Source organism: Thunnus thynnus, chromosome 12, assembly GCF_963924715.1.
Source record: "Thunnus thynnus chromosome 12, fThuThy2.1, whole genome shotgun sequence".
NCBI classification, from domain to species: domain Eukaryota; kingdom Metazoa; phylum Chordata; class Actinopteri; order Scombriformes; family Scombridae; genus Thunnus; species Thunnus thynnus.
This window is the reverse complement of record NC_089528.1, coordinates 21,901,491-21,926,252: the sequence shown is the minus strand read 5'-3', so window position 1 is coordinate 21,926,252 and position 24,762 is coordinate 21,901,491. Positions and strand designations below refer to the sequence as shown.

General features: G+C 37.8%; 1 protein-coding gene across 1 annotated transcript; it reads right to left on the bottom strand.

The window, feature by feature from the left end:
- Window positions 1-1,822: 1,822 nt before the first annotated feature.
- rx2 (retinal homeobox gene 2) lies at window positions 1,823-11,032 on the bottom strand. Its single transcript, XM_067606334.1, has 4 exons — window positions 9,859-11,032; window positions 8,670-9,157; window positions 5,546-5,802; window positions 1,823-4,293 (listed from the first exon to the last, which is right to left on the bottom strand). Exons 2-4 carry the CDS (start codon window positions 8,950-8,952, stop codon window positions 3,856-3,858), a joined length of 978 nt encoding a protein of 325 aa, XP_067462435.1. The 5' UTR covers window positions 8,953-9,157; window positions 9,859-11,032; the 3' UTR covers window positions 1,823-3,855.
- Between the last annotated feature and the right edge of the window lie 13,730 nt (window positions 11,033-24,762).

Sequence of the window (24,762 nt, the reverse complement as noted above, 5' to 3'; positions counted from 1 at the left end):
CCCACCCTCTGAGTGATCCCCAATTATGTCAAGAGGGGAAAATGGTGTCCCTTTGAAAAGTGTTCTTAATCAAACCCAATTAATTCCGCTCCTTTCCCTTATTATTTCCACCGTGGACCACGTCCTGCTAGTCAGCCTGTTAACTAGAGCCTGGGCCCCAGCTAAGGTCACGCTTGGCCAAGCAAATAACATAATAATGTGTGTAATTATTTACTAGTTCTGAGTGCGTCCCTACTAAATTCGGTGTTGCTACATTAAGTCTTCATGAGAAAGGTGTGGTGAAAGAGAGCTATCACTAAATATAACAAAGTCTAACACTTTTAATCTATATCCTTTCTACTGATAGTAATGCCAAACAGCTCAGTGCTCAGACATATTAATGATATGAATGTTTAGTATACGCTCTCCTTGCATACCTAAAGGGTAGCAACTAATAGTAAAACAGTCAGAAAATGAACTTTTTACAGTATACAAATATACCTGTTCTGGGCAATTATTATTCATAGTGCAGAGGTGTTAGGAGGCCTACATACTGTTTGATAACACCCTCATATTATTTTCTTATTATGTTGTCCCAAAAGTCAACTAAATAAAGAGCCGTCTGCTCATGACTCACTTATATCGTGCCCTGAGTCAAAGTAGCATTTTAAAATTGTAGCTGGAAAACAAGGTCAGGATATCTACATTCAAACACTCTTATTACTTTACTGTCAGATGATATGTATAGACAGGAGGCAAGTTTTCTATCTAGTCTAAACACATTCTTGAAGGTTTGAACAGTAGCAGCCCATTAAGTACATAAAAACTAGGACACGACTGTTTCCAAAATAAATGTTTTTAACATCAGTGTTTATTTTTGTCCCATTTTAAGTGATATATTGTAAAAGATCATTTGTCCAAGTTTGAAACCAACTCTTCATCAGTTTACTACTAATGCAATACTGCCTAAGCAAGTCGTTGGCTTTCACACTTTCAGTCATACTAGTGCAAATAAGAGGGCTTTACTCACTTCTTTACCTCTGCAAAGCTGCTTTTAGCACAATTGATACATTCCCCTCACTAAGACTAAAAACCAGTGCGTGCAAAAATATTTTACTGTCTTCTACTATTTTCTCAGCACTTTACCCTCTGTCCCTCTGGTCAGCTCATGTGGTGCTCTGGTGCAATTTTAGGGCCCAAATTAAATATAATAAGCATAACATTGCACACAGAAGATTTTTTCATTTTCACCTCTTTCACACCATTGTTCCTTCCCTGATATACTGAACCTCTCTTAAAACCACTGTTTCAATATTTAACAGTTTCCTACCCTCAACCTCTACGTCTCTTTTACTATTGATAAAAGTTTTTAAGCATATGACAGAAGCACCTGATTGATGTCAACTTAAAACAGAAGTTGACTGTGTCAGACAAAATGGTTGGTACGTTAAGTTTAGATTATCTACCCTACTAATACATCCCTGTAAAGGGCTCACATGCAAAATAGACTTCTATGCAAACCTTCATCCAAAATAAATTGGGGCAGCTAAGCCACGCAGGCTACTGGAGGGCAATTAGAGCTTGAGCCCTTGTGGCCTCTGCAGCCTAGCAGGCGGGGCCTCCTGACACCCCTGGTTGGGCCTGATGGAGTGGAGTTTCATCTGCCTAACGGCCTGGCAAAGCTCCACAGGCCTGAACGAACACAACAGGCCTCCATCAGGCCAGCTCGCTCTGTCACAGCTTACATGGCCTATTGTACACCAGCGCTCATTAACGGCACTAAGTCATGTTGGTGTCTTACTAATGCGAGTGTGGAAAGAAAAACAAGATCCACAGTTGAAGTGCTTCTACAGTGGTGCTACCGTAACTTTATTTTTTCTTTTGCACATGGAAAATGAAAGTCACATCCTAAAAACTTGAAAGGACTAGAAATTAGTATATAATAATGTTGAAAACTGATGAAAAAAATGCTTTAAAATAATAAACAACCATACACATTCATAAATGTGTTCTCTGTTAATAAGAAATGTGCCTTTTTGTTTCTTTGGCTTTTAGTCCACTGTTGTCAACAGGGATTATAACTAAATATAAAACCAAACCTATAAAACTGACAGTGTAGATGCTGCCATTTCTAAAGGCCATCATACACAGTTAATGTTCTGTAGTGATGTAGATGATAACTGTTCCTTAAACTTCATTATGGTGTCCACAGTAGATTTCCACTGACGGATAGATTTGCTTCAAAGCACAGCCAGAGTGTTCAATAGTGCTTTGCTTGCCCAGCACCCCTCTGCATCACTGCAATGCACACACACCAAATACATTATAAAAACAGACACGCATTATCACCATGACCTCACAGTATTTATCTGAGCAGCGTCAGTGCAACGTCATCTCAACGTCATCTCCCTCTAGTTACATCAAACTGCTCTACTTTCAAGAGGTAAGAGAAGTTGCCAGCTCCCATTAACTTTCTCACTCTAAATCCACCTGACTTCAGTGAATATTTTGTCAACAATGAAATGAGGAGCATCCTTTACCAAGGATGAAGATTAAGACAGTGCACAATAAAGAACATTGATATGTTGTGCTGTTTCTGTAAATTAGAGATAATATAAATTGGCAAGTTTGAGGGGAGGGGCAAAGTTAATCAGGTCTTGAAAAGGGTTTTTCAGGTGCATCTGAGGGCATCCTGTCTATGGCTGAGAATCCGGGGTTAATCGCTTTAAAAGCAGTAATTAGGTGTTAAGAGGTATGCTTGTCTGTTTAAATTAGCCTCTGAGCCAGATTACGCTCTGTGACTTCCGACAACCTCCCCCATCAGGTCTAAATGCTCTCCAAAAGGCCATTTTAATAATTTAAGTAAAAAAAATACAAATATTGCCTTTAAACCCAAATCAAACTTAGATGTATGTGGGAGAAGAGGTTATGAAATACACATCTGTGCCCACTTTCTTTTCACTTTAAGAAACTATAGTAGAAAATATAGTAGAAATGACCAACCATTGGTGCACATTTGTTCAAAAGATGGACAAAGAGTAAACGCAACCAAACAGACATACAGGGAGAGAAATCTGTTAAAACAAACAAAATTTATACCAAAGCTATATAATTTTGAGAACTAGAAACTGTACCAGCAAACCATGTCAAAGCGCAGCAGTGTTCATCAATCCTCATGAAGATATTATCACTTAAAGTGAGCAGCAAAATCTTACAACAAGGTACACAGACTTAAGTCAGTATCACCTCATTTATAAAGTACCTCACATCCACATAACAGTCAGAACACCCCACATTTAAGACAGGAAACTTGTTTAAATTGTTGAAATTTGTCATCACGTTATAACTCCAAATACAAAAATGTTGCTACAAGACTCCACTTAGCCTTTCATATACTATATTGCAGTTTGTTGGTACTGTCTGAAATGCATGAAAACATACAAAATTAGTCTTGACACACAATTTTGAAGTGTCGATCAAAACATTAATGTAGAGGATTGTCTTTTATTAAAACAAGAGTGTGTTCCCAAACAGTGTAGCAGTTAAAAATGTATATGTCTGGTACGGAGGTCCTTTAAAAGTCGTGTATAAGGCAGGAAAACTCTTTCCCGTCCAAGTCTAAAGAAAATTGACCCACAGAGGTTTGATCATTTTCCCTCAGGGTTGATAAGTTGTTCATACAAAATTAATAACATTTTTAAAGTGAATTTTAAAAAATCCCAAGAAATTAATTTCCAGAGTTATTCTTTAGTGTCATTGAAAAATATCTGACTTTTGAACTCCTTGTCTTCATGAATCCTCTCCGTTGTATGAAATAAACAGTCGAAAAGAAGTTTGTAAACATTCACTGGAGCAACTCAAAAGTGCTTCATCAGGTCACATGTGTTGCCAGGTTTTATCCATTGACTGAATGTGCTCTTTGGCCTTCATCCTGAGTGCTGCGATGCTGGAACTCCTGTCGTCCTCCATTGGGTATTTGTCGTTGAAGCTGGGCGGGCACTGGTAGGGAGGTGGGCCCATGGGCTGCATACTTTGGACCATGCCAGGTGGGGTGTTGAGAAAGCTGTGGCTCGGATAGGCTGGCTGCAGGCCCTGAGGTGAGCCCATGAACCCTGGGATGGTATGCATGGGTGTGGCACTGGAAATGGGTGAGGTGAGCCAGGGATCTAGGGGCATCGGGTTAGCCACTGGCCCCACGTTGGGAGGCATCGGTGGACGATTGAAGGATAGCATAGGGGAATCGTGCAGCTTCATGGTGCTGGTGTCCATCTTTTCTTGACGTCTCCACTTGGCCCTCCGGTTCTGAAACCACACCTGGACAGAGATAAATGCAATGAGGTTAGATGGTGCAGTGTCATGGAGGCACTAAGACACAATGGCAAAAATCATCATCAGAAAAAATACAATCAATCTCAGAGTTTGAGCTGTCTGCCACACTGTGTTGTCTGATGGTAACACTTGGGGTGTGTGAAAAACGCGATTCACATAAGAATTGAGATTCTCATCTTCTATGATTCTGAATCGATTCAAAACGGCCAAAAACATTTTCTGTAACAGTATTTATTAATAATATTATGTTTTGAACAGATTGAACAAAAAAAGGTGGAACTCAACTGCGAGGGTTATGCAGCTCCTGGACGGTGTACAGCGTGCACATGCAAGAGTAATCTTGTAGTTCATCTTACAAAAAGGCAAGCCTTTGGGCGCATTTTCGAGTTAATAACGTAATAATTAGCTTTCCAAGACAAAGTATTTTGTGATAGTGCACCATCACTCAGAGACTAATGATAGTGAAGTGGAGCATCAAACTCCAGCACTAGCAAATGAGAGCGGCTGACCAACACACACTGCAACACTTCACAAAATCAACCAAGAAAAAGACTCAGGCTGTAGTCGGTTTCATGTTAAATGTTCTGTGCAATGTCTTTTCCCGGTACTAGCGTTGCATCCGAGAGGCTGCTCTCCTCTACTGGAGACCCAACACTTTTTCCCCTCTTACTCCATTACACACACACCAACTTCTGTTTTTGCAAAAAATATTTAACTAGTGATGTTGGTCATTAAATTACACTTTAATGTGATTATTCTAATACAGGCAGAAGACTGTAACATGCTTCAAAATGAATGCAGTTAACTTTTTTTAAATCACAAAAGTTTCTCTGCTTTTTTCTGTTTGTCAGACAGTGACCTTCATCAAGACCAGTTAGCGTATCTGTCAGTTATGTTTTATATTTCAGTTCAGTGGACAAAGGACACAAATCAATAGTTTGACACACAATGCACTGGCCTAAAAATAGTGCGCCACTTTCTATTTATTGAATCAAGAATCGGTTTTGAATTGAAATATATCCTTGAAATAAATAATATATATGTCTGATTCTGTTGCCAATCAGAGCTGTAGTGAAACAGATTTAGAGCTGGGAACAGTGGTTTTATGAGAGTTGTTGTAGATTAAACCTATTTGTCCCAAAAAATGACAACTGTTTTTGCAGCTAGGTGCAAAATAAAATAAATTATCTTATGATTAAATGTGGTATGCTGGAGATTAGGATATCACAGTCTTTACCTGAACCCGAACCTCAGGCAAGTTGACCTTCATTGCCAACTCCTCACGGCTGTAGACGTCTGGGTAGTGAGATTTCTCAAAGGCTCGCTCCAGCTCATGAAGCTGATAGGTGGTGAAGGTCGTACGGTTCCTTCTGTGTTTCTTTTTAGCGTGCTCCTCCTCTTTGGCCATGTCGGGAGATCCCTCAGCAATGTCTTCCTCCTTTTGCATGTTGCTCATTTCTCCATCACACTTGTCACTGGAGAAAAGGTCTGATTCTAAAATGATGAAGAAGATAGTAAGACCAAAATAGGCATCATTAACCATCTGAAATTTTCACACTTGAAGGGGAAGAATGTTTGTTATAGCTGCCTTTCTCATTGTGGATGTCAGAAACCAAGATGAAATTAAAAAGCACTCCTCATTGGCAACATGTTTACATCTTTAGGGTTATGATATGGTTATGCTGTGTTACATATTGCAACAATTTATACTTGTTTGCTTGAATGAGTAATTCTGCCTCATTAGTAACATACAAAAATATAGACAACAAAAATTTAAGTGTAAATCAGGGTTAAGTAGAGTGTCAGTATTCATATCTATTAACATCTAATAAAATGAATGTAACATTGTTAAACAACCAACAGGTGTGCAACTTGTAGCCAGTAAACAGTCTTTACATTTTGGCAACACTACCATTTTGACAAATCTTATTTGGCTCAGTCAAAGACTACATCAGTTTAGAGACTTTCTATTTTGTGCATTACCCAATAGTAATAATGTCAACAGTTACAATACAGTACAGTGAATCTTTCAGAATTCACCCCTATTTATTAATTCTAAATGATTCAAATATTTTGTTTATAACAGCTGAACACCACAGCCAAATAATTTCTCAGAGGACCAATTCACAAAATAATCCTATTTTTTCCAGAAATGTTGTTACCAATGTCAGCAGCATTGGACACCAAACTTGTAAGAAGTTGCATCCTTTCAAATCGGGGTCAGATTTGCATAAACATGGTTCACATTCCACAGCATTTCCAACAACTGGGTCACTCTCCTCTCTTACTATTTCATTAATTCAGCCTTCTGTGACAACAGTAAAACATAGAAATAGCCTCGTATTCTGAACACTAGTAGTAAAACTTTTTCTTGCTCTTTTATTTCTTTCTCTGTAGTCGAATAAATTATCTTATGTCTAATTTTAAGATGACGTGATTGTTTAAAATTTCAAGATGAATGTATGTAGCTTTTCAACACACACGTCTTAAGTGAAATCTTAACTCTTCTCCTCGTGATAAAAACAGCTTAATGTCTGATGCCCTTTATACAGTTGAGAAACACCAGGGGTTTGGCAAGCCCAAATGACATCACGTCTTTCACTGAATTCTTCCCCTGCAGTAATCCCATAGTAACAGATGCTACCAGTTAAACCTGTGAGTCCCCGCCTCCTCTAATCTAACAAGGGACTTTAGTTGGCCTCTTCACAAGCCAAGTAAACAGTCATAGTCCAGATTGTGTCTTCCAAGAAATGGATGTAGAGCAAGTGAGCCATGTGTGTGATGCACCAAAGCTTGTTAATCATACCAAATCGTTTTAGGCAAGATGGTCAACAGATCATTGGTTTGGAATAATGATGCCAAGCAGCAAAAGCTGTTTTTGGGGGGTGGGGCTGAATGAAAAAAAACCTTTGTTTTTTCCACATTATGTAAAGTTCTAGGGTAAAGCACCATATAAGTATCTAAACTGCCACATCAATCTTGTTTATGGACAAAATTTAATAAAGTAAAGCTAATTTTGCCCGAGGGATCAAAAGTGTTGCAAAATTATGCTTTGATTTATAAAACTCTCAAAGGTATCAGCAACAAGTTTTTAGCATGCCAAAAGTCAAAGCAGTGCTCAGCTTGTATTGTTTACAATGGGATACAACAGTGAAGAGTTTCCTGACAGAAAAAGGCATCAAACCTCAAAAAAACAAATCATCTTTGTTGCATAATGCGCTTCTCCACTTCCCATGCATTCCAGCTCCTCCATTGGAGAGAACTGCTCTATCCTAGCTCACCCATCAGCTTGTATCTGTTGCGGTTACTCTACTGGTCACATAGGTTGTTCCGATGACAATATACTGTTCATATTTTAAGCTATTAAACATAAACAAGTCTGGAGCAGAGTAAGCTAAATTTAGAAAGTCTTTTACATCCTACATATGCAGAATATTGCTATCACATACAGTATTAAATATTTTATTTCAACCAACTTAACAAGTTTTGCTATAATTATTTTGAATTTGCTCAACATCTCAAAATTACCAAAGACAACAGATATGTCAGCTGAATTGACTTTTCTTGCAGTGGACATAGTAGAGTACAAGTGTAACTAATTACATGGCTCTGGTCCACTTGTGGTGTGCCAGGAGGCTAGCATGCACAGCGCCAGGGCCCTGGTACTATAACATCTGATTGGAATGTAACCATAATTTATGTTAACAAATCAAAATGTCCTCTGTTTAAAATGATGGTGTGTTTCCACTTGATAAAAAACAACAACACTGTTTCGTGGTTTTGAATATATTTCTCAATATAAGCCATTTATAGATTCAAGGAATTTTTAGAACTTACATCTAATATTAAAATCAAGATTCAGAAGTATAGCTTGAACACAGAAGTATAGTAAACACAGGTTTTCCATCGGTCAAGCTTGTCTTTTGCTGGCTCTTGTATTTTTATCGTTGTATTGTAAATATGAGAGTCCAGTCACCTAAAATCATAGGTAACTTTTGTATTATCTTAAGATGGAATCACACAAATATAACTTCATTTAAATGTAGTTCTGTGCTCCTCCTTTTGCACTCACCAAAATTGCTGCCCTTATTACTTCACATCGCTGTCATTACAGACAATCACAACCATCATGATATTGAACTTTGTTATGGAAGGATACTGGTCCAACATATATGGAAAACAGTGTGGGAGTATTGCATTCTAAACCAGAGATACACCAAGAGACCTCAATAAACTTTATATATGTCCAATGTCACTCTCTGCACAGTCTAAGATAAAATCCCTGAACTGACTGTGATCATGAAGAAATGCATCTGAGACTGTTTGTACAACACAATATGTTCTTTTCTGAAAAGACTCACCATGATAGGAAGAATGTTGAGAGCTGTCACGCAGCTCTGAAAGATGGCCATAGGGATCTGATGGGTCTTGCTTCTCAGGGTGCTGTGGGTTTTCTCCGTTGGCTTTTTGGCCCTCATCATCTCCTACTGAATGGAGTAAAGGGTCCTGGTCTTTAGTGAATCCCAGTATGACATCAATGCTGTGGACCCTACCTCCAGTGCTTGAACCAGCACCTTTTGCCATATCATAGTTGTCCAGGCAACTGTCGTCCACTATTCCGAGCGTATCCATTGACAAATGCATCCGAGCCTTTGGAGATACTTTCTCTCTTTCTTGTCAGGAAAAAAAAAACCCAAAATGAGACAAGGCAGAGCAGTTGTTGTAGAGAGCTGCGTCACATGCAATGGAACAGCCTTATGTGAAGCGTGAGGGCCGTATTCTTCAGGGATCACTTCAGTGAGGTTGAATATGGTTTTTGTGAAAAAGCAGTACAAACTCACATCTTTGTCTGCAAACGAGTAAGTGAGAGAAAAGAAAAAAATGACATGACACATTCTGTACACTTAATGAATCATTGAATAGCTTGTTAGTCTTTATAGGCTTCAGTTGTTGTAGTGGAAATGAGATCCGTTCTGGCTGCAAGTTCCCTTGTTTTGATTGTTAAGATACTTAAAGTAGCACAAGTACTTCAAATAGTGAGTGTTAATTTCCTCCATAAATTCAATGTTTTTCTACCTCAAGAAACTTCATCAAATGATGCTATCTTTGTAAAAGTTCTGTTACGATCATATGTTGTTGACTACAAGCAGGGCATTATTTTGTCAACAAACCTTGATAAAAGTAGGAGGAATTTTAGAGTGAATCAGTGAAGAATCTTTGCTCTGCACAGACACTTTTTGTATCAGTGCATATCTTATTTTTACAGTGTCTAGAAAAACAAACCCAATTACCCAATAATCTGATTCACATCAGTTTTTATCTACATAGCACATTTTAACCTCAGCATTTTTAAAGTTTTTACATAAGTATGCAGTAATTTGGTTTAAAATCTACCCAAAGACATCTTGTGAGCCACCAATAAGCAAGCTGCACTTAAACAATATTTTAATCTCTTACTTGAAAACAAATGAACCTTATGGAAACCCATACATCAGTATCTGTTATGAATGACAAAATGCACAATAAAGAAAGTAAATAAATTAATCTTACCTTCGTTCAAGGTTCTATCACAAGTTACGCTGCGCACATCGTGTCTCTGTAGTCCATAAGTACACAAATGACAATATCTACTGTAGGCACTTGTTCCTCCCTGTTAAGTCCTTGAAATCCCCTGCACACAAGTGAGCAAAGGACATACTGTTGGAGCCCTGTGCAACAAGCATATGTAATGTCTTTCTCTCCTGACAAAACTCTTCTTAACCACACAGGACACCAAAGCTTGCGGGGGAATGGTAGTAAAACCAAAGGGTTTAAGAGGTTTATTAATTGGAATCCTTCCCCTTTAAGAATGACTGACAGTTGTTTTCTGGTCAAGTAATTGCTCCAAATGTGTCCTGCATTCAGACCACAGAGGGAGGCCATTGCTAATGAAGCCTTGACAAAACTTTCAAAAAATCTATTGTTTGAAAGATAATGGCTTGTACTGAGAGTTTCCACTAATCCCTTCATTATAGACAATGTAAGGGAGAAAAGACACAGAGATGGACTTTTAACTTGAATGGCTACAGACTGTAAAGACTTGTATTCATAATTTTTTTTTTTTTTCAAGCAGACCATTCTTTATGAGCATTGTTGCATTTGGAAAAATAAATGAATCACTTGTGGTTGAAAGCAAATTTAATGACAATTTTTTTGTGGAAATAAAGAATGAGCAATGTTATGAAGGTTTCCTATTCAGATGAATTGTCTACTTGAGTTACTATAAATAGTACACAGCTAAGAAGATGCGATTTATAATAGTAATAATAGTCAAAGCATCCTGCATTTTTCATGTTTATACAAGAGGGAGTGACAAGAAGTAAAAATAACAACATCTAGGTCCAGAAAAGTAAAATGGGACAATCCTCCCATACCATTTAACCTAATCATTTCAAATACTGTATGAGCAATAAGTGTACAAGATGAATGTTGAACCCTGTCCTTATTAAAAGTCCCGTTAAAGCCCCTTTAAAGTGTTTCAGTTGAGACTGTGACACACACTCATATTGTTTACATGAGTCAGATAAAAAAATAACAAATAGTGTGGCCCTGTTTTATGAATAATCTTGTTGCTCTAATGGTTCACAGTGGAACTGGGTTGGGGGCATTGGGGGCATTTTATCCTGCAACCTGCAGTTTCTCCTCTGCCAGCTGGCACAACCAAAGCTGTGGCAGCTACAGTAGGTGTTGCAGAGATCAATCCTATCCTTAATGAGCCTAAAGACTTCACTAGAGATTTCCTCTGACCTCACTCCTCCCATCTGAAGATATATTTAGGAGTTCTTTGCACGGCAAAAGCAAAATCCAGCATGGAAAAGTTGTGCACAAGGTAGTTTTTCCTACAGAATGTCAGGTGTATAAAATCTGAGAAAGCAAAAAATTGAAGAAAAAAAATTGTCTCTGAAGTGGTTTTAAGAGAAGTCTGAAGCATCAGCCATGCAACAAATCATATATCAAATACTGACTTTTATTATATTCAGTGATTTTATACATACTGTAAAGTTTCCAAGAATTAATGTCATTATTAGGACTGCCAGACTGCTTTGAAAGTAAGGAAATACTGTTTTTAAGTTTTCATTTGTTTACTCTGCCATGCGTTCTATGTGGATTATTTTTGCAATAGGGCATTGTTTTTGAAAATGCCTACAATTACCAAGAAGATGAGTAAAATCTGTTGGTACACATTTATTACATGTTCATATTCATTCCACTTTTCATAGACTTAGCAGTCCATGAAAATTTGCTGTAGTGTCTAACAGGTGGTGTGTGTAAAAAATAATAACTATTGATTATAATTAATTTTTAAATACATTTTGACACTCATTAAAGACGCTTAATGAGGGTCTTCCATCTATGGATATGCCATCCTCTTGGACTCGGGGAGATTCCCAGAAAGTTTGCCTGCATGATTGTCTCATGCCTAAGCAGACGAGGAATTTTGAATACTAACAAGTTTAAAGCCGCCTGGCAACACTGATCTGAATTGCCAATGCTCTCTATGGGCAGAATGGCTGTGGGTTAAGTGGCTTTGGCTGAACACCTTTTCTTGGTTGTCAAGGTTGTTTTCCAAGAAAGCAAAGACTGCAAAGCCCATTACTTTTGCCTGTGAACAACAAGCTTTGCTACTAGAAGAAAGAAATAAAGTAAAGGAGTTGGCATGTGCCCAGGCTCTGCCATATGGTTACTGTAAAGAAAGTCAATGTGTGTTGGCAGGGTGCAACGTGTGCTCTTCATTAATTTATTCATTAGTTAACAAGGCATTTTCATGAATATTTTAAAACATTATCACAAATTAATTTAGGTGTTCTGTCATGTCAACCAGGATTTCTATTTTGGAAATTGTCTTTTAGCAAGATAAAACATTGAAAGAAGCATTAATTGCTTTAGTAAGCTGATACCATAAGACAGTCAATGGACTTAGAGGATGATAATTAGTGTCATCAATTAGTGATGCAAGTGAGAAGATTCATTGTGTGTGATTCAGAACATCCAGTTGTCACAAAATTTAGAGAGTTATGATTTTCATAAAAAGATATGTAAAAATATATATAGTATATGTCAGAAACTTTGAGGTATCAGAATGATTTTACAAACCAACATTGAATCTTATAACAGTGTATTAGTACGTAATGATGATATAAAAAAAGATCAGGTGGTATTGTCAATTGACTCTCACATGTTCAGCAAACTACATGTATCTGCAATCCGTTTCAGCTAACCTGACTTCGACTTCAGCTGATTGTCGAATACACCTTCTAAAATTCCCACTTAGCAGTGTCAGGGTTATGTTTAACCAGATAAAACATCTGGGTGAAGTCCTCTTACTTCTTGAAGACTTTTCAAACCTCATAAGCAAATGTATACATCAATTTTACGTTTCTACACAATAAATATTTACATTTAAAAAATATTATATATTTACATATTAAAATGAGGGGAACAAAGCTGTATGTCAGAAGATGCTACAAGATCCCACCTTGTATGCTTTAAATGTGTTTTTTAAGAAATCTGATTTAGTTTATTTCAGTTTAAATATTGATTTCTCCAGGCTGACCCAGGAGCGTTGTCACTGCAGTTGTCTCCATCTGTATGGTGGTCTTGTCGTAGCAAGAAAAACGCAAGTATAACTATTAGCATTAATGATGGCTAGGTTCAAATAGTGTGAGCCAGCATGTATAATTCTTGCCAGACCCTGGAAATGATACACCTGAATGTCTTATAAATTACACCTGTTTATCAAGTCACAATGTTTACTGTGACCTTTGTGTGTCCACATCTGTATTTGGAAATGCTATGCACCTGTTGACACATAATGTTTAACACCTACTCAGATCTAGTTCAGATGTTTCTAATATCATCTATTGTTTTGCCCACTACATTAATGGATAATATTCATATGAGACCTGCAAGAGGCTCCTAATACCACCCAAGTCGTTGGCAAGCGAAATTGATAATCATTTTATCACATTAATATATTAAAGCTGTCCCTCTTTGCTTGTTTCCCCATTATCCTAATTGAGTACAAATTGGTTAAGAGGGTGCAGCATAGCTATCAAGCTCCTTAGTTTTATCAGATGACAATTTAAGCCCCTGAGATCCTATTAGGAAGAAAGCGGATAATGTTTAAAGGCGCTGTGTCAGCTTACAGGGGGAAAGGGGGATGGGGAGCAGCAGGGGGATGACAGGGAGATGATGGAAAGGGAGGGTAAAATGCTGAGCGACTGACCATGTGATCAGCTCTGGCTGAAATGTGAGGGGAAGCTGACTCTTTCAAATACTGTACAGTCTGTACTGTCAGATGTGCAAGTCTATTATCAGTTTGTGTGAGGTAGTACATAATATAACCTTTTTTTATTTTACCTGGCTTCAAGCTTAGGCTTTGTTTACAGACATAATGAAAGTTACATTTTTTATTTTAGAATTTCAAAATGCTATAATGCTATAAGAAAATCAAAAGGCTATAATTGTTTTTAAAAAATGTACATTAAATGAAACTAGTAATCTAATTAGTATCTAGCGATAGAGGGGCCAAGCAGGTATCAGGGTAAAAGTTTAATCCTAGATTAAACAGTATGTCCGATGATGTATGTAATCTATTTGCTTTTCCTTATAGGTGCAGTACAAGCAACTCAACATACCTGCTATGTCAAGGTGTGCAGATAGAGATAAGAGTGCATCATTGATGTTCCTGCATAGGACGTATTCCTAAATTTCCTTATTTTTAATCCCATGCATTTGTCCTACTATGCTACTTTGAATCCTGCTTATTTAATATTTTGAACTGGTGCAGACAAAGTCATTAGGAAAGGGGAAAAGAAATGTTCAGAGCATTCAGGTACTTTATCTTTTAATCTTTTGGTTTGTCACAATAGTTAAAGGAGTTTAACCCTCCCTCTACTCATCCAGATTAGGACTTGTTGACCCACGGTTAATACTTCCTTCACTTAAAGTCTAATTTAACATCTTTATCTTTTAAACATAGTCGTTGAGGAGACGACACAAAAAGGAGCATTTCATACTATTTCAAAGACTGTTAAATTAATATTTTTAACGTGCAGATAAAAAGACATCAATAATATGACATTAATGACATTAATAATCCCACTTTGAATAAAGCTAAGGACTTCTAATATGAAGATGACAAATTAATTTAGGGAAGTAATGTAAGCGCTGTGAGGTAGAGGGGCCCTCCATAGCCAAATCAGTTTTCAATTGTAATATTTTCTAAAAAAGAAATGACTTTCTGGATCAAAATCAATAGCTATTAAATCTACATTGTACTTGAATTGTCTAACATTGCAGTTAATATGACCACATATTTGAAGGCCTAGGAATAGTCTGGGTTAAATGCAGGTTAAATGAATAGTAGGCACATGAGAAAACACTTTTCCTGAGCAGTCTGCTTTATCTCCATCACTCTGGCCTGGGTTTGGTTTGGTGTATCATTATTAGTGTCCCCTTCTTAATCCTCTTCCACCATTTTTGTACGGTCCTCTGGCAGGTTAGTGTCATCTATCTTGAGCACTCTACGGACTAATGAAATAAAATAGTTTTACTGTATATTCAGAATGACGACCTCAGTTTCTGGATAGGTCAGCAATATTAAATGTTTTGTACTGTTTTGTATGAAAATTAATATAATTATGAGAAGAGTAAATATGCAGGTATTGCGACATGACTTTCATTGAGGGGACATAACTGAGGTCATTGATGGTTATTTCATGTGTTAAAGCAAGACTATGTAACATCTGCTGAGCATCAGCAACAGCGTCCTCTGCTGCCACAAGAGGGAATTACAGGACGCTGATGCATTTAATTCTGTTGATAACAGGGCAACCAAAATCTGTCAAGTATAATTAAATATTTTCATTGGTCACACCAGTGCACCTGAAATTTCTCTCCTGTGTTCCTGTTTGTACTTTCAGATATCAGCCTTATTTTGCTGTTTCCTGATCGCTTTCAGTCTTTACAATAATGCAGTACCCTCACCGCAAGGTAAAATACGTTTAGGCCACCTGTTGGAGATGTGCTCTTGGCCGAAAATGCACTAAGAGCCTGTTGTCTGCAGCTCTTCATCAAACTATGGCTGTTTCTGCTTGTACTGTTCCTCTTTGCAGTATTTCTCACAACAAATGAACGAATAGCTCCAAATATCTCCAGATCTTGTTGCTGTGTCGACTTGTTTAGGTGACTTTGACTTGGTTTGACCCGGCACAGCCAAAAGTGCCAATGGAAAAACCCTATACTGTTTCTCATGGGTGATCATACCCACTCAACCCAAGTTAGTGCAAGAACAGGCGTTCAGGGCGCAGAGTGGGAATAAAAGAGGGGCCATTCTCCCTATTACACATCAGTATACCATCAAAATAATTTTGAAGTTTTTATTTTAAGGTAAAATAGTTGCATAATGTTGCCTTAAGGAGTTTCTTGTGTGCTTCTGTTAAACTTAAAGGTACCCTGTGGAGTTTCTGACCCCTAGTAGCTCTTTGGAGCAGTAGTTTTTTAATGAATGTGTCCCTGTTTTGTTTGTCTCATCACATCTCATGTATGTGGGTGACACGATGCACAGTCCTACCAATTGTTTCACACTATTGTGTAATTGTTTCCACTGATCTACAGGTGGCTATAATGTGCCAAGAAACACAGCAATGTGCCAACAAAGGCAGAGAAGAGGAATGTAAGCAAGTAAACATGGATGTATTTTGGTGAGTAACAGTCAATATAAACATAACTTTTGTTTGTTTACAAGAAAACGCCACAGGGCACTTTTAAATTTGTCTGTCCACTCTCCCCTAATCTGTCAGCTGACACCATGGTTATAGTGCATCTGTCTCTTCCAAGTTACACTCCCTTCAACATCAACAAATGTAATAAAATAATAATAATACTTATAAAAGAAACTCATGTTCCACCCCCACAACTGTAGCTTTTAAATGTAACATTAAGACCATTGCAGCAACATGTTGATGTTTGCCTGTGACGAACAGTTCGATTAAATGGAAAAAAAACATTTCTATAATAATTTTGCTTTCAGAGAGGCTTATCAACCTATTAAACTGAGATGGTTAACAAGGTAATTATGCCTGTTAAACGTCAGCATGTTAGCATTTAGCCTAAAGCCCTGTATACACCCTCACAGAGCCTCCGGCATGGCTGCAGATATCCATTTAATGTATGAATTGTATGAATATTGTTGCACATTTGAATGCATCCCCTGAATGTATCCTTTGTGTCTTCACTCTGCCTTCTCCAAGAAGCCTAAGCCAAACACATGAGTCTTAACATAAGAACAGGACTTAAAAAGGTTAACGGGTGGACAAAGAAGCAGGTGGCTTTGAGTAAAGCTTTCCTTGAACATCCGTGTCTTATCATCAGCAGCATTACCACATTACAGTAATGTTGTTAGCAAGGGAAAACAATTCGCACCAGGAACACCTGACCAGAGTCAATGAGATTATACTATGAAACATTATCTTATTGATCCAATCAACTACTCACACTGTATTGTTTTGATTTGGTTAAGCAAGCTGTAATTCCTATAATTCCTCATTCATCTGATCTCATGTGGAGCTGTGAGAATGAAGTCTCTCCCATTTTATGATCCTGGTGCTTTTATTAACGTGATAGAATTTCCTTGAGGCTTATACTTCATCGTTCACATTTTTATTCTTAAAACGTCACAGGAGGACACAATTTGGGTTTGTGTTTTGTCATTTTAAAATGAATTACAGATTGGCCTGATAGGGAAGCTATGATCAAAGAGACATACAGTTTAAGATGCTTAAGTACCCCAAGCCCAAAAGTAACAAAACCTGCTACTCAAAACCCCAATACACCACTTGTTGTCATGATGGTTCTGTATCAGTTGAAGATCAATGTTATTCAAAGTTCTCCAACACCAATGACCGGTGGTAGCAAAGCATTAAAAATTATACATTTGGCTCCACTTGTCTGGTGGTGGAGATTAAAGTAATTGGCAGGTGCAGTGCTACAATTAAATGTCAAAATTTTAAACCTTTCTTGTCTTGTTTTTTTACTAAAGACAAGGGATGATGATTGCATCTTGTTACTGTTTCTGATTGCTGCTTCATTTGTGGCCCAGGTTTGTACTGACGCGGAAGTTCAACAAATGCATGTCCTTATTTGCTACATAAGGCAAGTTGATCCGGGCCTAATTCAGTTAAAAACTAATACATTTATACAGTTGCTTTTAGGGGTTTGGTATGTTAGTTTGGTTGAGGTTTGGTCCTGGTTTCATCTAGTTTCACTTCACAAAAGAATATCATCCATGTTCCATACAATCCACAATTGAGTCCATTTGTGTTAACTAAACCAGGCAGAGTACTACACTTTTGTTTTTATTAAAATATGTAAAAATGTAATATAAGATCAGGATCTCTAAACATTCAAACTCACCTTTGGGTTGCACTGTACCAAATAGTAGGGTTTAGTTAAATTAACTTATGCAGAAAATAGTCTGTTACTTATCCACCCTCTCCACCCAGATTCACCTGTTTGGCCTGGAAAAATTGAGCTACCTGCAGGGTTGTTAACAGTACTATAGGATCGTGTCCATATTGGTACTAGATTTGACCCATGTCTATTTAAGGGTGGTCTGCTCGGGCCCTGACCCTCTTTTAATGAGATTAACTACACCAAGAGCTGCAGCTTGGCACATCTCCTCGGGTACTTGGTGTCTTGGCCGGGGCTGTACTCACCTCATTCCCCTCTAAGACTGTGCCGTGTATACATGAAGAAGATATCAGCATTCACTGTATGTGCGTCATTAGGCACATTCGAGTAGTTATGTATCGTCAGTTCATGAGGTCTAACAAACAGTATAATACAGTGTCATGCATTATTTCCCCTTTTGTGTGTTGTCAAAAACTTGAACCAGAATTTCAGTTCTATTCAAATAACAGAGATTGGAGACAAAGCAAAGTCCCTGAAATCTATCTAAAAATCAGGTGTAGTCAAATCCATTTCACCACTAACAATAATGTGTGGTTTTACTGGAACTGTGACTCAGCCACAGACCTACACACTGTCTCTTATCTGGATAAATCAAAATGAGGACTCTTCCAGCTTCCCCTTAATAGTTTAATCAGATAGTCTCAGTAAGTCAAGTGGTCTAAGTAAGCCAACCCCTAGTTTTGAGTGTGTACGTTTAAATAGAATCATAGGTTTTTTAATGAGAAAAAACTCAAAAATGTGCTCCTAAACTGCATAATAATATAATTTTAAAGATGCAGATGAATTTGTTGTATATATTGAATATATATTTTTCTGATTACGAAAAAAAAAATTCTAGTACAGCACTATAGCTAGATGTATAGCTTAAATAATTTTTAAATTAAATTTCAAAAATGCATACATATATTTTTTCCCTTTTTATTAGTGAACCCATCTAATTTAAATAAACCTTAAACCCCCTGTTGTAGTTGCATTTAAAGACATAACTGACTTACATAGGCTTCCACACTGTCACATGGAGGATGAGGCTTGTGCCTTTTTGCTTAATTGAAGACAGCTAACACATCAGCATTACTTGAGATTGTAAAGTGATTAAAAAATTATTGTTTTAAAGCGCACTGCCTAAGAGACATGTTTAATGGTAGCTTCCTGAAATCGAGCCCTGACAGGTTATTACACGCGGAGCCTAATCTGCTTCTCCGGCTAATTTGAGCCCCAAGCTAATAAACCCCCACCTAAAGCTACCTTATAAGCCTTGTTTGCATCCGTTGATGTCACACATGCATCACACACAACCACACAGGCAAGAGAGTTCAAACTGTCTAATGCACACCCACGCACGTTTTGGTAAGAAAAAAAAATCCAGGCATCAAATGAGATATTAGAAATCTAGAATAATGGGGTGATATTAGTGCAACATCTTTGCAATTACACAAGAATAATATAGTGAGATTCAGATATTGTTGTCACAATATTAACAGAAAATTCAGGAATCACCGTCAGTGAAAACATTCCCTCTCTTGTTTTAACGTTAATATAAAACTGTCTCTATTCTAGTACTGCAAACTACAGCATTTTATGGCCATATCGATTTAACCTAAACACCAAAAAGAACTGTTATTACCCAAAGAGGTAATAACTGGTAAACTGTTTTCTGTTACTTTAAATTTTTTGGTTATGTGATTGTCAAGTCAACATCAGTAACAAGTGTCATCACTTAGAAACGCCAATGGTAGCTTCTGTGCAATAACAATGAATCATAGAAGGAGAATTTAAACGCTGAGTCTACCAACATGGCTCACATCGCAATAGCACCTTGTGTCATTGGCCGTACTTGGTCCCCATTCAAATGGGGACATTTAGGGTTAAAGCAGTGCTGTATACCAGTACTGTACAGTATCATTCCTCCACTGTTATCTGAAGGTGTGAGGCCTTTTGTTTTGTTTATGTCTTTGGCTCACAGACAAACATGAAGTAGGAGCCTACTGTAGTTAGTAATACTAATCACACATGCTAATCCCTGCTTAATGGACATGTAGGTCATATTTTCTCTTTACAACAGCTTTCCACTCTATTCAACAATTCAGTAGGAAGTATTCTCACATTAATTATGTTCACTTTTGTCCATAAAAATAACTCAATGTTATTTAAGTGCTTTGTGACTCACACTAAAACATTTAGGCATTTAAATATGTTAAGATCCCTGGAATGTGTACATATTCTCTATCAGGATCTCCAGTTCAGCACATGTGTTGTGCTACACTAGTCATAGACATTATTTTTGTTGCACAGCGATTAGTTTTACTCGGATGATATAATAAAAGCATGTCTCTGCTTACTCACTTCTCTTCCACCAGCTGCCTCTGGTACTCAGACTCCTCCCTGGACATGCCTTTGGACTCCTCCAGTTGCTCCTGCTTTACCGTCATCTCCAATACTCTTCAACTTATCACCCAACATTTGATTCATGAGGAACAGCATTGCTCACTTCAGACAGATGTTATTGGCGCAATCCTACAGGGAATGGGGTGAGGGAGGTCAACGGCCAATGGAGGGGAGAAAGGCAGTTGATAAACCTTATATCTGTGAATCAACAGATTACTGCCTTACAAACTTCCCAAATGGGATCCTTGGCTAGACTGTATCAATAACTTGTGGCTGGAGTAAAACCACTAAAGAGCTTAGCTCATAATTGGCAGCCTTCCGACATCGGAGAGTCTTTACATTGTCAACAAGATGCAGCAGCACAGAGCCTCAAGATGTAGGCGACTGCGGTTTTACTCCACCTCACTAACCAATACTAATTACCACTGTACATCAGACATGGGGTTTAAAAGATCATAAACACAGATGAAAGCAAAAATGTTCAAATAAATCCCATAATGTAGTAACATGTTGACAGCAAATCTCATATAATGAATTTTAGTTAAATATTCACACTCTTTCTAGATCTGCCTTGGTTTCCGCTTAAAATATCTGAACTAACTAACTATCTCAACATACGTTTATTTTTCTTCAAATTTTTCATATTAAAACACTTCAGATTGCCCCCATTATTTTACTTAACACCAGATTTTGATTTTTTTTCTTTCATTTTCACTTTCTTTTACAGTCACACAAGAAAGCACAGGTCAAATTAATTCAAGAATAATTTATGTATTATTGGCATGTCCTCAAGGGAACTCTGTCACTAGGTGATTTGTGACTAAAGGGACTCAAGGAGCTGTAAGATACTTAAAATCTCCCTGATCTGCTCTTCTGTCTTTTCCCCTGCTAAGACTCAGTATTTTAGGGACACTGTGGCCTTAACACCTCCATGACCTAAAACCTTTGTGCCTAACACAGAACTAATAAGGCTCTGGATGTTATACTCTTAGGTGTTAAGATCATCTAATTACAGAGGATCTGTTTAAATCATTCACTTGTACCTCTGGACTGAGGCCAATTTGTCCAACTTAAACAGTTACTGGAAAAAATGGATACTTCTTGTTCTGATATCTGATTGATCTGATTCATTGTGAAATACATACACACCCGAAACTTAATAAAAGTTAAGGTTACCCAAAAAGTCTAAATACACAGTTTGCCAAACTATGGTTAAATAAACGACTTCTGGGTTCCTCAAAGATGTGAAGCTCCACCAGAAGTAGTGTATTTAATTTTGTAAATCCACAAGTGTATGCAGCACATTGAGCCAATCATGGAGGAGTGCTTTGAGAGCTTTATAAGGACATTTAAATATTTAATTTCCACCCCAAAACCATTTCATCATTGGAAACTATTGTAAGAGAATTTCAGAAATTCAAGCTGACTGCAGTTGCTCCATCTATAAGAAAACTACAAACCATTCAAGTCTACAATTGGTGAATTTTTTTTTTTAGAACTTTATTACAATTGGTGAATTTTATACTCAAAAGGTTTGGGTGGCCTACTGTAATTCTTTTTTCCATGATCAGAGTAGACATTGGACCTCTGACCTGTTGTATTTACCTTCTGTTTTATTATTTTACAATATTGAAGCCTTGTAGATTTAGAAGGTTTTCATTCAATGCCATAATTGGCATTAAAGGAACTGCATTAAGCTGGTTTAAGTCCTATTTATCAGACCGATTTCAGTTTGTACATTTTAATGATGAATCCTCCATGAAGGCAAGGGTTAGACACGGAGTTCCACAAGGTTCTGTACTTGGACCAATTCTATTCACCTTGTATATGCTTCCTTTAGGTAATATTATTAGGAAACACTCCATAAATTTTCATTCTTATGCAGATGATACCCAATTATATTTATCAATGAAGCCAGATGAAACCAATCAGTTAAACAAACTCCAAGCATGCCTTAAGGACATAAAGACCTGGATGACCTGCAATTTTCTACTACTAAATTCAGATAAAACTGAAGTTATTGTGCTTGGCCCTAAACACCTTAGAAACACATTATCTAATGATATAGCTACTCTGGATGGCATTACCCTGGCCTCCAACACCACCGTAAGGAATCTGGGAGTTATCTTTGATCAGGATATGTCCTTTAACTCCCACATAAATCAAATCTCAAGGACTGCCTTTTTTCACTTACGTAATATCGCAAAAATCAGGCACATCCTGTCCCTAAAAAATGCAGAAAAACTAGTTCACGCATTTGTTACTTCTAGGCTGGATTATTGCAATTCCTTATTATCAGGCTGCCCTAACAAGTCTCTAAAGACTCTCCAGCTGGTCCAGAATGCAGCTGCACGTGTATTGACTAAAACTAGAAAAAAAGATCACATTTCTCCCATTTTAGCTTCACTACATTGGCTTCCTGTAAAATCTAGAATAGAATTTAAAATCCTTCTCCTAACTTACAAAGCCCTTAATGGTCAGAGACCATCATATCTTGAAGAGCTCATAATACCGTATTATCCCATTAGAACACTGCGCTCCCAGTATGCAGGCTTACTGGTGGTCCCTACAGTCTTTAAAAGTAGAATGGGAGGCAGATCCTTCAGCTATCAGGCTCCTCTTCTATGGAACCATCTACCAGATTCGGTCCGGGGTGCAGACACCCTCTCTATGTTTAAGAGTAGGCTTAAAACTTTCCTTTTTGATAAAGCTTATAGTTAGGGCCGACCAGGCTCGCCTTGGATCAGCCCTTAGTTATGCTGCTATAGGCCTAGACTGCTGGGGGACTTCCCATGATGCACTGAGCTCCTCTCTCCTCCTCCTCCTCTCTATCTGTATGCATTCATGTAACATCAATGCATGTCAATAACTTTGCTTCTTCCTCGGAGTTTTTTGTGCTTTCTCATCTCACAGGAAACCCTGGGTTCTGGGCCGAGCCTTCGTGGTCCTTCACAGTCCTGATGGCATCCTTCCCTGGCTGTTGCTGCTATACTTATTGTTATTGTTATGATTGTTGTTCTTCTGTCCCCCCTCCCCCTTTCCCTCTCTCTTTCTCTCTCTCAACCCAACCGGTCAAAGCAGATGGCCGCCCACCAAGAGCCGGGTTCTGCTTGAGGTTTCTACCCGTTTAAGGGGAGTTTTTCCTTACCGCTGTCGCCAAGTGCTTGCTCATGGGGGAATTGTTGGGTCTCTGTAAATTAAAGAGTACAGTCTTGACCTGCTCTATGTGAAAAGTGTCTTGAGATGACTTTTGTTGTGATATGGCGCTATATAAATAAAAATTGATTGATTGATTGATTTATACCACTAATGTTTAGTAGAACCGTCTTTGACAAGCAATAACAGCCTTGAGTCTATGTAGAAGGGATGAGAGAGACTGTCAACATGGATTGGCATTGTAGTCCGGTACCTATGATGGAAATAGAGCCAGTCACAGTCCCAGTATTGTCATCCCATTTGGTAGGCTCATGAAAGACTGGTAGAGAACTGGCTGGTTTGGGAGATGTGACTGTTGGTTTCTACTTTTGTCTTTGTCTCTGGGTGTGAAGAATGTTCATGTGTCATAAGTAACGACTGGTGAAAATTACTTTAGAACATGTTTTGTGCAGTGACTAACATTTATTTTTAAATTGTGATGGATGGTGTGTTTGTGCACTGGCTGTCACTCAAGCAAACACAAAGAAAGCATGGGCACATAAAAACCAACCTGCAGCTGGACTAATGCACTGTGTTCAAGTGAACTTCCAGAAAACAAACCCAAAATTGCTGATACTGGCCAAAAACCTGCTCAATGGGAGGCACTGGAAAGGTGTTCTCTGATTGGTGCGCTTCATCCAGCCGCCCACTGGGCCAGAGGGAACACTGTTTTTTGTTTTTTTTCAAATTAATGTGCAAATTTTCATTTGATGTGGCTTTAAACTGTGATATGATTCAAAACCCCATTTTGCATTTTTTTATTTTTGAAGCTGACACAGTCTGCTAATTTAAAGAAGTACATTTAACATTTATTATAATTATGACAGGGTTATACTTTGCAGTCAACGGAAAATTACTAGTCAATGGAGGTATCATTTTAATCTTGACAGTAATGATGCGTTTCCAAACATGCACATTAGTTATTTGAATCCTAATTGACTTAAATTGCACATCGTGTGCACATAAATGGCAATTGAAATCTTAGTTTGCTTGAATTAAAGCTGCATTTCTAGACTTTCAGGGACATGACCAACCAAGAGGAAAAGGTGAAGCCAGAATAAGCGATATGTACACAACTCCTTCTGAATGAACTTATACATAAATTCCTCAGCAACAAACTATGTTCTAGCACTTATAATATAGCATTTAACAGTACTTGATACTTCCTTTATTCTGAAACCAAAGCAGTTGCATATGACTTAAGGGAAAGGCACAGACACAAAGTTGATGATTGATATAGTAGAGACAATGTTTTGTAAAACTTGTCAAATAGCCAAGAGGAAAATGACCAAACTTTCATGCTTGCCAACCTTTTCATCTTAACTGTGGTAACTGGAGATCATACTTTAAGGCCGTTCATCT

Excerpts from the sequence above, each read along its gene's own strand:
- rx2 (XM_067606334.1), bottom strand. The coding sequence starts at position 8,952 with ATGCATTTGTCAATGGATACGCTCGGAATAGTGGACGACAGTTGCCTG. Across the intron at positions 5,803-8,669 it reads TCAACATTCTTCCTATCATG|AATCAGACCTTTTCTCCAGT; the intron begins GTGAGTCTTTTC and ends TCATCATTTTAG. Across the intron at positions 4,294-5,545 it reads TGCCTGAGGTTCGGGTTCAG|GTGTGGTTTCAGAACCGGAG; the intron begins GTAAAGACTGTG and ends ATCTCTGTCCAG.